General features: G+C 36.2%; 1 protein-coding gene across 1 annotated transcript; it reads left to right on the top strand.

Moving 5' to 3' along the window:
* The first annotated feature begins 12633 nt into the window (after positions 1 to 12633).
* Positions 12634 to 13830, top strand: LOC117622362 (transcription factor bHLH162-like). Its single transcript, XM_034353015.1, has 2 exons — positions 12634 to 12934; positions 13105 to 13830. Exons 1-2 carry the CDS (start codon positions 12755 to 12757, stop codon positions 13597 to 13599), a joined length of 675 nt encoding a protein of 224 aa, XP_034208906.1. The 5' UTR covers positions 12634 to 12754; the 3' UTR covers positions 13600 to 13830.
* Positions 13831 to 14348: the final 518 nt, after the last annotated feature.

Here is a 14348-nt window from a genome sequence, read left to right as displayed (position 1 = left end):
GACTCCTAGTTCTACTAACATTTTGAGGCCAATGATCAAGGCTTCATACTCTACTCTATTGTTGGTGCATTGAAAATCTAGTTGGAATGAATAGTTGTGCTTGATCCTCATTGGATCTTCTGAACCAGTTCCTGTCCCATAAGCCATATCGGTTTGAGATCCATAAAAATACAGTTTCCATGGAGTAAGATGGATTGAATACTTTGGATTATTGAAATATGTATGAGCTCTATTTAATAAATCTGCACTGGCTAAATCTATGGAATCCCCAGGTTCTCAATTTCTTCTCCTGCACGATCTGCTAAGAAATCTGCTACAGCTTGACCCATGATAGCCTTATGAGGAACTTAGTGAAAAGTGAATTCTAACACAGCCGGAGTCCACTTACCAATTCTGCCTCTCAACATTGGTCTTGTCAGCATATACTTAATCAAGTCTGTCGTGGCAATAATGTAGATAGTGAAAGGTAACATGTAATGTCTGAGTTTCACAGCAGTGAAGTATAAAGCCAGACATAACCTTTCAATTGCAGAATGTCTTCTTTCCAGTTCTGTCAGAGTTCTACTCAAATAACAAACTGCATGTTCCTTTCCCTTCTTGTTGTCTTGAACCAAAAGGTTGCCAATAGACACCTCTAAACCAAAAGCCTGCCTTTCTTTGGTAGAGATAGAACTGGTGGGTTTCAAAGATAATGCTTAATTTCTTCAAAAGCCTGTTGATGAGACTCTTCCCATTTGAAAATTTGCTAACAGGACCAGCACCGGATTCCCTTTCGAAATTCGTGACGAACTCTGCTTCCTGTCCTACATATACCTAATGCCGGACCCACTTTACCTAAAATCCCTTTAGCCCTAATGTAAAGGGATGAACAATTTGACTTCTACCGAACGTCTCCCCTGAAAAATAGACTTTACCAAAAAAATTCAACTTGTTAAAAACAACAGAAAATAACTTCCTAACAAGCAGCACACAGTTTACAAAATAGGCCTCTAGCCTTAACTTCAACCCTACGTGGGCATTAACAGAGCAATGTAAAGATTTATGTTTACAACCTGGAGAAAAATAAATTGAGAAAAGTAAGGGAACAATTCCTACTGCGCAAACAATGGCAATGCCTCGACATGGTTAGACCTGGCAAACGGGTCATGCTAACGGGTTTCAGGTCGTGTTCGTGTCAACCCGTTAACTTAATGGGTTAATATGACATGACATGTTAAGTTAACAGGTGACAAATACTAGACCCAAACACGACCCGTTATAATTTGTAAATATCGGACTCTTGCCCGCTAAGAATAAACCTGAAAAAAAAAAGAAAAAAGAAAAAAAACAACAACTATCACCAAGCTTAGCCATCAACCCCTTATCTCTGTCCTCTCCCCCAAATATCCATCTCATAAACACCATAACCAGCACTCAAAACCCCAACCCACATGGACAGACAGTGAAGCTTTCTTCACTAGTTCTCTCAACTTTTACATCCAAAGAAAAGAAATTTGGATTCTAAAAAGAGAGTGAAGGAAATGTACTCATGAGAAGGAATCCTAGAGAGAAGAGAGAAGGAAATAAATATAAATAAAGAAGACGAAAACTTGGGAAATAGCAAGAAGAAGAAAAAAAAAAATAGAGAGGAAGAACAAACAAAGTGAATAAAAAACAGACAGAGAGAGAGAGGAATTAAAAAAAAACAAAGTGAAGACAGAGAGATTTAGTGAGAGAGAAGAATAATAATAAAAAACAAAGTGAAGTTAGGTGGGTGTTTGGTTTTTTTAATATGAATTGTGATATAAAATTATAAAATTACCCTTCTTAATGAGTGGATAGCGAATAATAGCGAATGGACCCAACACGACCTGTTAACTTAACGAGTCCACCCGTTTTCAACCCAACCTATTAAGCTCAACATTTCCAGGTCTAGACGTGGTGGTCTCGACCTCAGATATCTATGATCTGGGGGCGCAAAACAGAAAATGTGAGTGGAAGAAAACAAAGCATTAAACATAGTTTATTTTCAACATAAATAACCCCCTCCGTTTTAGGAAATAATTGTCGAGCAACAAAATTCTTTCATATACATACATTTTTTACCACCTGATACTTGAAAATAATTCACTTCAATAAGTTCATTTAAAACAAAGTCCACTCACTACAGGTCCAACGCTGCTCAATCCTGAGAGAGCTCTCCCTCTGGAGTACGCGAAGCAAGAATAGCAATTCGAGAGGATAAACATACATAATTAATAAACGTACCCAACAATGAACTTTAGCTCAAAACTCTTGTTCCCGAATCTCAAAGTGTGCACAACCTTTAAGAAGGTTTATAAGGTCATTCTAGTAATTCTCGAAGGGAGACAATCTTGAAAGACTCATAGTCAACCGAGTGGTCAAACTTTCCATATTGGTCAACCGGGCCTGCGGGGTCTACAACCTCTGATTTCCAATATGAAAGTTCCTATAAGTCCAACAAAGTCTATAAACAAGTCCCAAAGGTTTGGTCTCGATTGAGCAGTTGGATCACTCTGGATTGCACGATCATTTTGCCTAACCCTAGACTCATTGATTCGAAGTATCCGAGACTCTGAACCTATTTGAAATTGGGATCGATCAAACGGTCTGAACCTATCGACCAAGGATATCGCATAATAGGTGCAATATCCTTGCGTCAGTCCAATGACAACTAATTCCAAATCCGAGCATACCATCGTGCTTAGGATGACGTGGGGAGTGTTTTAGAACATAATGGGCCACCAAAATGTGGCCCACGAGTTGCCAACTGTCATCGGAGAGCGTGGTTGTCTTAATAAATTTTCCAGCGAGAAAATTTCTCGAAACACCCCACAATACCTATACCAACAAAAGCAGATAGGGGAACACTTTGTGTTCTTGGACCATGGCCAAAAACTAACCGAAATTAGGCAAAAACACAATCAAACAGCCGGCCAAAATTGGTTTAAGAATTGAACTCTAAAACCTCAAAACTGGTCCAAACCATGAACAAAAATAGGTAGAGCTTTATGAGTAGATGAAGTTTCATACCTCACTCGATGAAAACCACTGCCGGAATCGCCCAAAAAACCTAACCATTTCTCACAGTCGATTCGAGCTGGTTGGATAAAGTTTCCCATTGACCTAAAGACCATTCGTGGTCAATAAGTTAACTTTCTTTTTTGTTTGAGCATGCCACTATTAGTGGTTAAAAACCATAACAGACTGTAAAATGTATTAACTTGCACCCTAAGCTATTGACTTTGATCAAGTAATCATGAATTTGGGTGGAGGAATATCTCCTAAGTTCTTTTCTGCCTCAGACAGGTGATGACTTTATAATTTCCCATAGTAAAAACTAGTAAGTTTAACTAAAAATAAGTGTTTTAAAAATAAAACAAACGAGTTCAAGGAGAACTATTTATTATACATTAAATGAAAGGAATTGCCAAGTCTAGGAAGACATCAAAACATTGAACTTGGATTTCTGCCTGGATTGCCGTCTATGACGTAGGCTAGACTAGATGTATCTGTACTGGAATTGCACGTCAGTATCTTCAACTAATGGAGATTAGCTGAAAATCAATACCAATGTTGAAATTGGCAGAGCTATAATCAGTTTGAGCCATGGAGAGGCTTGACGAGAGGGCAGAATTGGGAGTTTGAGTCTGTTTTGCATGTTCTGGAGACTATCTGCATGAGATTAAGAATCCTGGTGTCTTTGCTATGGTTGAACTGGAATTTCTCCAATTTGGACTGGATTCGAAGTGGCTGAATTGGCAATTGCAAGCTGGAATTGCACTTTAGTACCTGTTCTGCTTGACTGGGGATCACTTGTAAGCTATTTTGGTGAGCTTAAGACATCAAGGTGTCTCTAAGCATTTGTTGAGATTTTCATATAATGAATAACATGAGTTCTGCTTGGTTCACCTGTTCTGAACCAAATTTGTAACAACAGCAAGCTAAGTTCAGCTTGATTCTTTTGAGCTCAATCGCATATGCGACGAGAGAAATCTCATTTTCTTCTTGGTGAGCTGCTTATCTGAGCTGGATTTGAAGTCAGAAGTTTGAGTTCTGCTTTTTATTTTATTTTTTACAGCTGAATTGCTTTTGTAAGCTTGATTGCTTGATTGCTTTTGATATCTATGGAATCCAGTTCACGTACTCTTATATTTATAGAGAAATGCATGATGAGAACTAGAGCATAATTGCTGGAAAGTGTTAATCCACTGATACCTAGTAGCTAAGAGAATAAACCAACTTTCTAGCTTTGCTTTTCTCAACCAATTCCGCAAAAGCCTTCTATCGACTGATTATTCTTTGGCTTGTAGTGGCCTGTCTTCTTGGGAAGCCATTGGTTGTGATTGAGAAGAGTGCTGAGTGCTTTTACCTTTCTAGCTTAAAGGCTGCCAATTTGGTTTTGAGTTGATAACCAACTGTGGTGATCAACTCTCAAGCTCAAAGTGAACTGGGTAAAATGAGGCCAATTATATGTAGGTCTTGAATTAAGTTACCAGTAATGATAACTAAAATCCAATATACGAATTTTACTTTGGGTAATTAACTTAATTTTACCCCTATCTATTTTGATATGTTATGGGCTATTTTCCTTCATTTGTTGTCGTCTAACCTTCATCACCGCCGCCACCTACCCTTCACCTTTGCCGTGGCCAAGTCTTCCACTACCATGCCAGATGTCAATGACTTTATTCGTTCACTTGCTTCTGGTTTTACTTCACCTACTACTTCTCTTACCCCTATTGTGATGGTTCATACTGAATCGTCCACCAATCTACCATTGGGATTCAAATTGAATGGATCCAACTATGAGATATGGGCTTTGATGATTGAACTCCATACTACTTCTTGAGGAAAATTAGGTTACCTAACTGGTTTACTATGTTGCCCTGGATTCCAAATTTACACAATTTGGAAAGTGGCAAATTGCTGATGCTACTGTGAAAAGTTGGATATTGCGAGCTATGGAACATAGTTTGTTGAATATGTTTTACACTCTACCTACTGCCAAGGAGATTTGGGATGATGTTAATAAGATGATTTCTGATGGATCTAACATATCCCAGCTTTGAACTGCGGGGCAAGACTACCCGTCTCAAGTAAAGGGGTCGTCCTATACCCACCTATTTTGCAGAACTTAAGGCAATCTGGCTTGAATTGGACAAAAGTCATTACTTTCAGACAATAATACTTATGACAAGGTTCGCATTGATATTCTATGGAGTGATAAAGTTCCGAGCATCGAGAATGTGTTTTTTATGGTCCGTTGAGAGGCTCAATGCCAGATTACTATGCTTGGATCCAGCACCAAGACTGGGGAAACTGCTGTTATGTTTGCTTCCAAAAACATTGCCGGTGCGTTCATCCATCCTTCTCTCTTCCTCTTGTGGTCCAAGGCCAAGGTCTCAGACCAAGTCTATCTGGTTGAGGAGCTGTCCAACTAATTTGTTTTGGTCGTTTACTCTTTCAGTCAACCAAACAACTCTAAGGCTGAGGCCTGCTTGACTTCATGGATCGAGAGGAGAGAATTCCGTGGAGTCCAATTGCACTCAGCTAGCGTTTCGTTGGAGGGGTACACAGGAGCATACGTCAAGCATGGCGCAAAAGAGGGAATGAATGATGTTGCTCAAAGATCAGGCCGTAACTTGCGATGGAGGCAGAATGGCTGTGATGAGAGGTCCCGCCATGAGTCGCGGTGGCGCCGTGAAGATGGATTCTGAGCATGGTCGTGAGGCAATGCTAATTCATTCTAAAAGGTGCACGGTCAAGTCATGTCCAGTTCCATTTTTAGTCAAAAGTTGACTTTTTTTTTTTAGTCAACACAGTTTATTTCAACTTTCTTGCTAGCATAGTACAAGTGATAATTTAAACTATAAGGAAGGGGAGTTTCTCACAAACACACAACTAAGATGTCAAGAAAGTTTCGAACATTTAACCTCTTATCTTCAAATCAATGTCCTTTTCCACTAGACTAGAAGATCTCATTGATTCCCCAATCATATTAAAATTATTAAAATTGTGAGGATGCATTAAAATTGAAAAATAGTACAGCATTTGGTTGGTTAATAAAGTGGACAATGAAAGGACAACGAATGAGATGCACACAAGATCACAAGACAAAGTAATTCATGTTTGGTAGTGTTGACACAGGCCAAATGTGAACGCTAGTCCAACTTAAATTGAGTGGCTCCAAATAAAACCGAGTCTGCTGATTGTAGCTTTGAATATGAAAAAAGGTAGTAAATGCTGCTGATTTTGTGCGATCACGTTCACATAATTTGGACCATTCCTCTTTGTCCTCGTTGCTCTTTAGTGGTCGAAGGAGGGCTTGGAGCCTTGTGCTATGTTTTGACATTTCATTGCATGCCTCAACAAACTCACCGTGATAAATCTTGGGTAGGCAGATGTCAAGTTTAAATATAAAACGCGGAAGGTTCTACTTCTTTTCTTCTTCTTTTTTGCGTAAAAGAGAGAATTTCATTGAATAATATCAATGCCCTTTTAACAAGGAGGGTTCCAGCGAACTCAAATTTTACATTACCTTTTAGAATAACCGAACATAAAAACATTAAATCCAGTCCAATAAACAATAAACATGGCTCCTTTTAGAATGAATTAGCTTAAGTAAGAATTAATAAATAATCATACGGTAAAGCTAAGAAAAGGTTTTAGTTATGTTTTAAGATGTATGATATTACTACTTCAAGAAAGTGTACTAGACAAATCATATAAGTATAAAAAGCCCTTAATCATGTTTTACTGAAAGCCCTTAATCATTTTAACGCTTTTACCAATATATCTTTTTCTCCAAGAAATCTTTGGAGCATTTAATAAGCCCCCTATTTTGGGGCATAATTGCTTCAATCAGTTCGAATTTAAAGCCAAGGGTTATTATGAGAAGTTCCAGACTCAGTTACCAAAGATACATTTATATCTACAACACAAAACACTTCTGTGTATTTGCTAGCCCCAGAGCCGGTCCTGGCCTCTTTAGACAAATTAAACACTAAAATTACAATTTTTATCAAAATTAAACATTGCTTAGATGCATTTGGTAAATTTTCAAGTGAAGCATTGGTCTTTTTAACAAAATATTTATTCAAAGACCCTCTTACACTAGAAAAATTTTCTTCTTTTTCTTTTTTGTCTTTTGAGATTTACATGGCCACAAAATGCTTGCAACGGGTTTCGAACACCTGTCATTGAGGCACCAGGTAGCTCACCAGCTGGAAGTGACAGTTTGATTTTTATAATGAATACAACACAATAACTAATAACTAATTAACAAATAACAATAAAACTTGGATTTGGAGCATCTTTTCTTTAACTTGAAACTTCCAATTGTAAAGAACAAGAATCTTTGCCAAGTTTTTTGTTGAATCAAATAATAAAGAAAAAGAAGTTAATAAAGATGTGTATAATGTATTATAAAATTTATACATCTATATCTATCTATAAAAAAAAGAAGAACCTTGAAAGATCTGATAAATAAATAAAAACCTTGAAAGAAAGGCACTGGCTTGGTCTTGTGGAGGATTGTTTTCCAACTCCATGTTGGAGAAGAAGATAATCACAAAAAAATAAAAATAAAAAATTTGCTTGCTTTTGAGAGTCTTCCTGTGCTATGTTTGAGAGCCTTTTTGCTTTTTGATTAAAAAAGAAGAAGAAGAAGAACACATGTTGGTTTATCTTTGTTTAATTTCCCAATGTTTTGTTTTTCTTTTATTATATTATATAATATATAATATATATTTGACTTTGTTTTCCAAGTAAGGAAGTTTCCTTGAGAATATCCAAAAGTGATTTGTGACATGACACCGCACTATATCAGGAACGGCTCCTTCTAGTTTTGAAGGTTTGGTTCCTTTTTTAAAAATTGTTTTTTTAATATATGTATATGGGCTATAAAAATTAAAAAAAATAAAAATTGTGTGCCCCTCTCAGCTTTGGGCCCTAAGCTGTAGCCTTGGTGGCCCTGGGCCAGGGCTGCCTCTGGCTAGCCCATTGTTGGAAATATACCCTAAATGACAAGCGATATTCTACATGCAAAAAGTGTCTCAATATAGCAGGAGTACAGCTTCGCAAGCATTGTCCTCACAACCGAGGAGCTATAATTTGGATGATAGGTTGTCTCTTAAAATACTAAGATGCAAATTTCTTTGGTTAAGTGACACGGATAACGGAGTTTATGGGACTAGTACCAGATTTGTTGAAGATCCCACGCTCAATCAATATCATGTTCATAAGTTGTTCATGCCATTAAGTTCTAATGTTGTTCATGGAAAATTGTATGCTCATGGGTCGATGGGAGTCGTACCATCAAAGATTTACCTTTATGGTACGGTTGAATGTACAAATGACCTTTCAGGCGTAGATTGTAAGAAGTGTATTGATGTTGCAAGAAGTGAACTTTTGGGTCATACTTATAAAATGAAAGTTGGTCGTGCTATTTATGAGAGTTGTAATAATAGAAATATTACCACTTTCACTACGTAATAAAGTCAGTTTCATAGAACGAATTCACTAACCCTCTATTTGGATGAAGTAACTGAAAATTACATAAAATTCTTAAAGGACGAAATTGAGATCTCCATCGTTTTTCTAGCAATTAATAATTTCAGTGTTTAGATTTATGTATGTTGAATTTTGTAAATGACAGAAATTATAGTGAAAATGAATTCCTGCTTAATTGGAATTGCGAAAGGCCTTCTCTTTTGGCGGAAACTCAACTCAGGAATCTCAATTCCCAATTTCCACAATTTTTCTAACGCATCATTTAATAAGTTCCATTTTTAAGTTGCCAAACAATGGAAATATCAATTTCTTCTCTTCAATTCTCGACTTTTAACTAAATGCCGAGTTATTTTCCTCCATCCAAATCGAAGGTAAGAATAACAATTGTAAGTTCACTTCAAGAAATTATGATAAATGATGACATTATGATGTATTGAAATATTGATTATGGTAATATAAAAATCCATATTTTAATATTTGTTCTGTGGAATTATAGCAATCAAAATAGTTTTTCAATAATATCCAATATTTATTACATTAACCTTTATATTTTCTTCTAAATTTGAAAAAATATTTTTAATTTATACATGGAGTTATTTGGCTATAAAAGACCATAATAAATGAAAGATATCGCTGATATAGAATGAAATATTTTGGATAATATTTTGAATTTTGTAATAGTATATGAACACCATAAAAGCTCTAGCAGTTTTTGTATTAACTTTTGAAGTATCTGCGACAATGGTGCTGCCCCCTTCTCCATGGCGACATCAAGAGAAGTCCCATAGGTATTACTTCCCCCTCCCCCTTCCTACCTATTACTGACAAAAAAGAAAAAAAACAACTTTTGAAATATATGCGACTATACCAATTTTTTTGTTTTGTCTGGGATGTGACTATACCATGGTAGAGCCTTGTCTGCATTGATGGCGGATCCATGACAGCACATAAATTACACAAGTTCTTTATATTTCCATATATTTAACTAATTCGAATAAAATAATTAAAAACGGTGCAAAAAATTATTTTTTAAATGAAATATAAATACAATGGATAAGAAAAATAGACTAATCTCTTTGAAAAGATGTACTCATTCCCAGTTGAGTCTTGACTTAAATTAGCTATTTGCAATGTTTCCACAGACTTGACTCGTAGACGTATAAAAATAGGGAAAATATGAAAAAGAACCTAATGAGCTCAAATAAATGAAACTAATATGTACTAAAAACATAAAATTAGGGATAAATAAATATATCAATCGTCTATTGCATTATATAGAAACTTATATAAAGTTTGCATTGGGTTGACAATATTATCACTAACAACCAAACACCATACTGTCATATCCATAGAAATTTTAGGTATGGAGAACCGAAAGCATTATTACTCACCACTTTAACTTAAGGTGTTTTTTCACTACTATTCTCAACACTTGACACATGTTTATATGCATAACCATAGTTTCATAAATATAACATAAAAAGTTAATTATAGTTATGCCTATGAATACGTGTCAAATATTAAGAATGATTGTGAGAATACATTTTGAGTTAATATGATAAGCAAAAATATTTCCATTAAGAAGCCTAACAACCCTAATCGATTTTTGTTGACTTGCTGGCCATGGGTGACTAATAATACGTAAACAGTAACATCAGAAAGTCCTTAATGGAAAGACTTCAAGACTTAGAAAGTCAAAGTCTTTTTCATTGGACCCCGCCGGGATCTACACAGTCCCATTCACATTTTCCATTCCCATTCCAATTTAAACACACCACTAAAATCCACTTCTCAGTCAGTGAAGGCCCGAGAAGCTTCATCCTTCATCAATAATATGAAGGGCCAAACCAAACCACATATTTGTGATGCAAAATATCTGCTTTTGTCAGTGTCCCTGGCGCCAGGTGGGTCTGATTGGACCCATTACCCCATGTGCATGAATTGATTATCAAAAGAAGCAATGGCTACATGACGACCTAGGATTTTTCAATGTGACCAATATCAATTATCGGAATGCATTATCATGCATACAAAATTCACAAATACATACAATCTTTAAAAGTTTTTTTTTTTTTTTTTCAGAGAGTTCACTAGTTCAATATCTGGTTTGAACACAGTTGTTATTCGTGCTCTTTGATGTAAAAAATATAATTATCCGTGCTCTATATTGATAGCTACAATGAAGTCACTTTAAAATAGTCGATTTTTTATAGGAGTTTTCATTGTTCATAGGACATGATTTTACTTTTTGTATCTTAAACTCAAGACTTTTGGGTATGGATATGACATATATCTGACAACATCGATTGCTACTTTTGATTTGACTTTTGTACACGCATACAAACCATTAATTTGTGTGGCCAATGCGTTTTCTTTTTCAAAAAAAAAAAAAATTAGGATTGCCAAAAACAATGACACTCTCTCCACCACCCAAATCAACGACACTTCACCTCTCTCTTTCTTCACCACTGCCACTTCGTCATCTCTCTCTCTCTCATAACGCAAACACAATGAACCCACTCAACCAAATTCACACAAATATATACAGAATTAGATTTAATAACTGGGTATAAATGAAAATTGTGCAAATACACAATTTGCTCACTCAATTTAAAAATGTCAACATCTTTCAATACAATCAAAGCAAAATTGCTTTGTCTTACAATTGGAACAGTGGACAACTACAAACTTGTTAGGCTTGTCCTACAAAACACAAACTTCTCATTTTCGTTCATTTCATAAAAGAATGTATTTGACCATCCATAAGAATATTGGAGTAGCACCCAAGAGAGAGAGAGAGAGAGAATGAACCAAATTTTAGATATTTCACCTCTTTCAATTTACAATTGTTCATGGGATTATTGGAATCTGTCTCCGTCTGATCAATCTCTTTAAATTTTCTTATTTTTGGTTGTATTATTCAGCTACTCCAAGTGCTTTTCACAGAGGAGATTCTATGGTTGAGGAAGATGGTAGGAAGTCAATCCCGAGCTTGATCATAATGTAGCTACTATCGTGTGACGTGATAAAGAAGTCATCAATAAAATCGAAGGAGAATAAACTAGGCTCATTTTGGATTTCTAGAGATAGATTTATAGTCTTGGGGAAAGCAATAGGTGGAGGAGGAGTACTGAGGAAGGAAAAAATATAGAAAACTTTTTTATGAAGAAGATAATTTTTTTCTCCTAAAAAGAGGAGTTGATAAATTGAATAAATTATCATTTTTAAAAGTATATAAAGGAATTTCATTTCCTAGTACTTGCTCGAAGAAATTTTGTGAGAGTTTGTATCTTTTAACGAATAGTTCTGAACATAATATCTTTTAGTTGTGAACGAAAGTTACGTCTTACAATGAATAATTCTTACTTTTGATACTTCATTTCCCAGTACTTGCTCAAAGAAATTTAGTGAGAGTTTGTGGAATTCCTTATTTAGTATAGTTATTTTATAAATGTATATTTGCTGAATCTACAAAGTTTATGATGATCTCTTCAATTATACCGATATTATATTATTTCGATTTTATAAATCACATAAACCATCAAATTTAAATTTAACATTTCCCTTAAAGATGTTCCAGTTTGTAATTTCGAAGAGATTACGAAATTAAATTCCTTCTATTTCATTATCCACTCGGCTTCAAACGTAAACCACAAGCTAGAAACAATGGATAAGGAAGAAAACGTCACTTGAAAACTTCAACAATAGGAATGCTGGTTGAGTCAAGAGTTTCTTTTTCTTTTAGCGACAGGTGGATGGGTTTTGACTTGGACTCATATAAGAATTACGAACGTGAAAAATACCATACACACCGCGTAACAGAGAAAAATGGGCCACATATAGACACTCAAATGTTTACAAACCAACAGAAAAAACAAAAGCCACATCATAGTGTGGACGTGCCTCTCTGACTTTAAATTGGCTTTATGGAGGGACCTAATTTCCAAGAAAAGGCAAAACTAAAATTATCCACGTGCCAAACCCTGAATTTTTTTCAAATTTGACGGCTTTCTCTGGTCATATTGCTGATGCAAGTTTGGATGACGACGAGTAGCTCACACTCGGACCCTACACATTAATTTCCCTCTGTTTTCTCATCACTTGAAGACCTCTTCCCTTTTTGCACTTTCATCATCACTTGGGAGACTAGCTAGAAGAGACTTGTTAGAATATAAATACATGTGCGTATTGCTCAAAGCAAGAGCAATTCAAACTACAGAAACTTGGGAAATTCAGCTTCATGGGATCATTTGTTGCCAACTTGGAAGAGAGAGATCATCAAATTCAAATGGATCATAATCAAGGAAGTCAGTCTTCTTCAACCAAGGTAGAAAGGAGGGTGATAGAGAAGAACAGGAGAAACCAAATGAAAGTCCTCTACTCCAAGCTCAACTCTCTCCTCCCTCGCCAAAATTCCCAGGTCACTCTCTCCCTCCCTCTATACATATATGTCTAGATTACGATCTTATTGCACATACGTGTACACTAACTGTGAAAACTAGCTACAATGTATGTACCGCATATGTTCTCTTGCCGAACTATTTTATATTAAATAATGCTTTAATTTGTTCTGACACCAATTAAATGCAGGAGCCACTAAGTCTGCCTGATCAAATAGATGAAGCCATAAACTACATAAAAAGCCTAGAGACAAAGCTGCAGAAGTCCAAGGAGAAGAGGGATAGCTTAAAGGGAAAGAGAAAAAGATCACATACTGCATGCACAAACTTTGATAGCATGAGGAGCTCAAAACCACCGCAAATCGAAATCCATGAGATGGGGTCCACACTGGAGGTAGTATTGATCAGTGGGCTAGACGATCACCAGTTCATGTTCACCGAAATAATTCGTATACTTCACGAAGAACAAGCAGAAGTTGTGCATGCGAGCTTATCAACTTCGGGAGACTCAATATTTCACGTTATACTTGCAGAGGTAGGCAAGTCTATGATTGAATTTGGGGCTGCAAAAATAACTGAGAAATTGAGAAGATTCGTGAATGGATCCACCAGCGATGAAGAACTGCAGCGAGAGTACCTTTGGGACTTTGAAATCTATCCTGAGACATTATGGGATCAGTTCTGAATATTGGTACTGCTAGCTATAATCAAATCAGTTGTATTTCCTAGACTGAGTAGCTAGATTGGGAAAATCACACACATGTACTTTTTGAATAATCAAATTAGCGGTGACTATTTTCCACAGTGGAGATAGAAGATCCAAAATCACACTTTAAAAAATAGTTAAAAAACTTGCAAGCTAATAAATAATGTAGGCACTTCAATCACTTTTGATTGCGTAGTTTCAATTTCGTCACTTTTGACCCTGTAGTTTCATATTTGTAGCAATTCAAGAACAGGATAAACTTTATGTCCGTTTCTCCAACGAAGCAACCACATGCCACTCCAGTGGAGGGGCAATTTTATCAGACCAAAACCCCATGCTAAAAGCTTCCAATTTTATCAGACCAAAACCCCATGCTAAAAGCTAGTCTGTACCCCTTCCCTGGGGCACGAAAATGGACAACCAAAATCTCAAAATCCTCCCTCCTTCACTATCCCAAATTCCCAGCACCTAACCAATCTCTATCTCCTCCATCCCTTTCTCTCTCCCTATAGATTCAATCTTCCAAATAACTAATTTATCTTCCTCCTTTGTCAACTCCCTCCACCATTCTCCACCTCATACCCACCACCAAACTCAGCAACTATAGCAACTATAGCAATTGAAGGAAATAGTGGCTGCTTTGAAAATGAAGTACAAAAGTGTAAAACCAACCGGTTCTTGTTTTGATGGTTGGAGGGCTTTGCTGGTGTCATGTATTTTTACTTATG

This window comes from Prunus dulcis, chromosome 3 (assembly GCF_902201215.1).
Source record: "Prunus dulcis chromosome 3, ALMONDv2, whole genome shotgun sequence".
Taxonomy (NCBI): domain Eukaryota; kingdom Viridiplantae; phylum Streptophyta; class Magnoliopsida; order Rosales; family Rosaceae; genus Prunus; species Prunus dulcis.
This window is presented reverse-complemented; position numbering and strand designations above follow the sequence as displayed.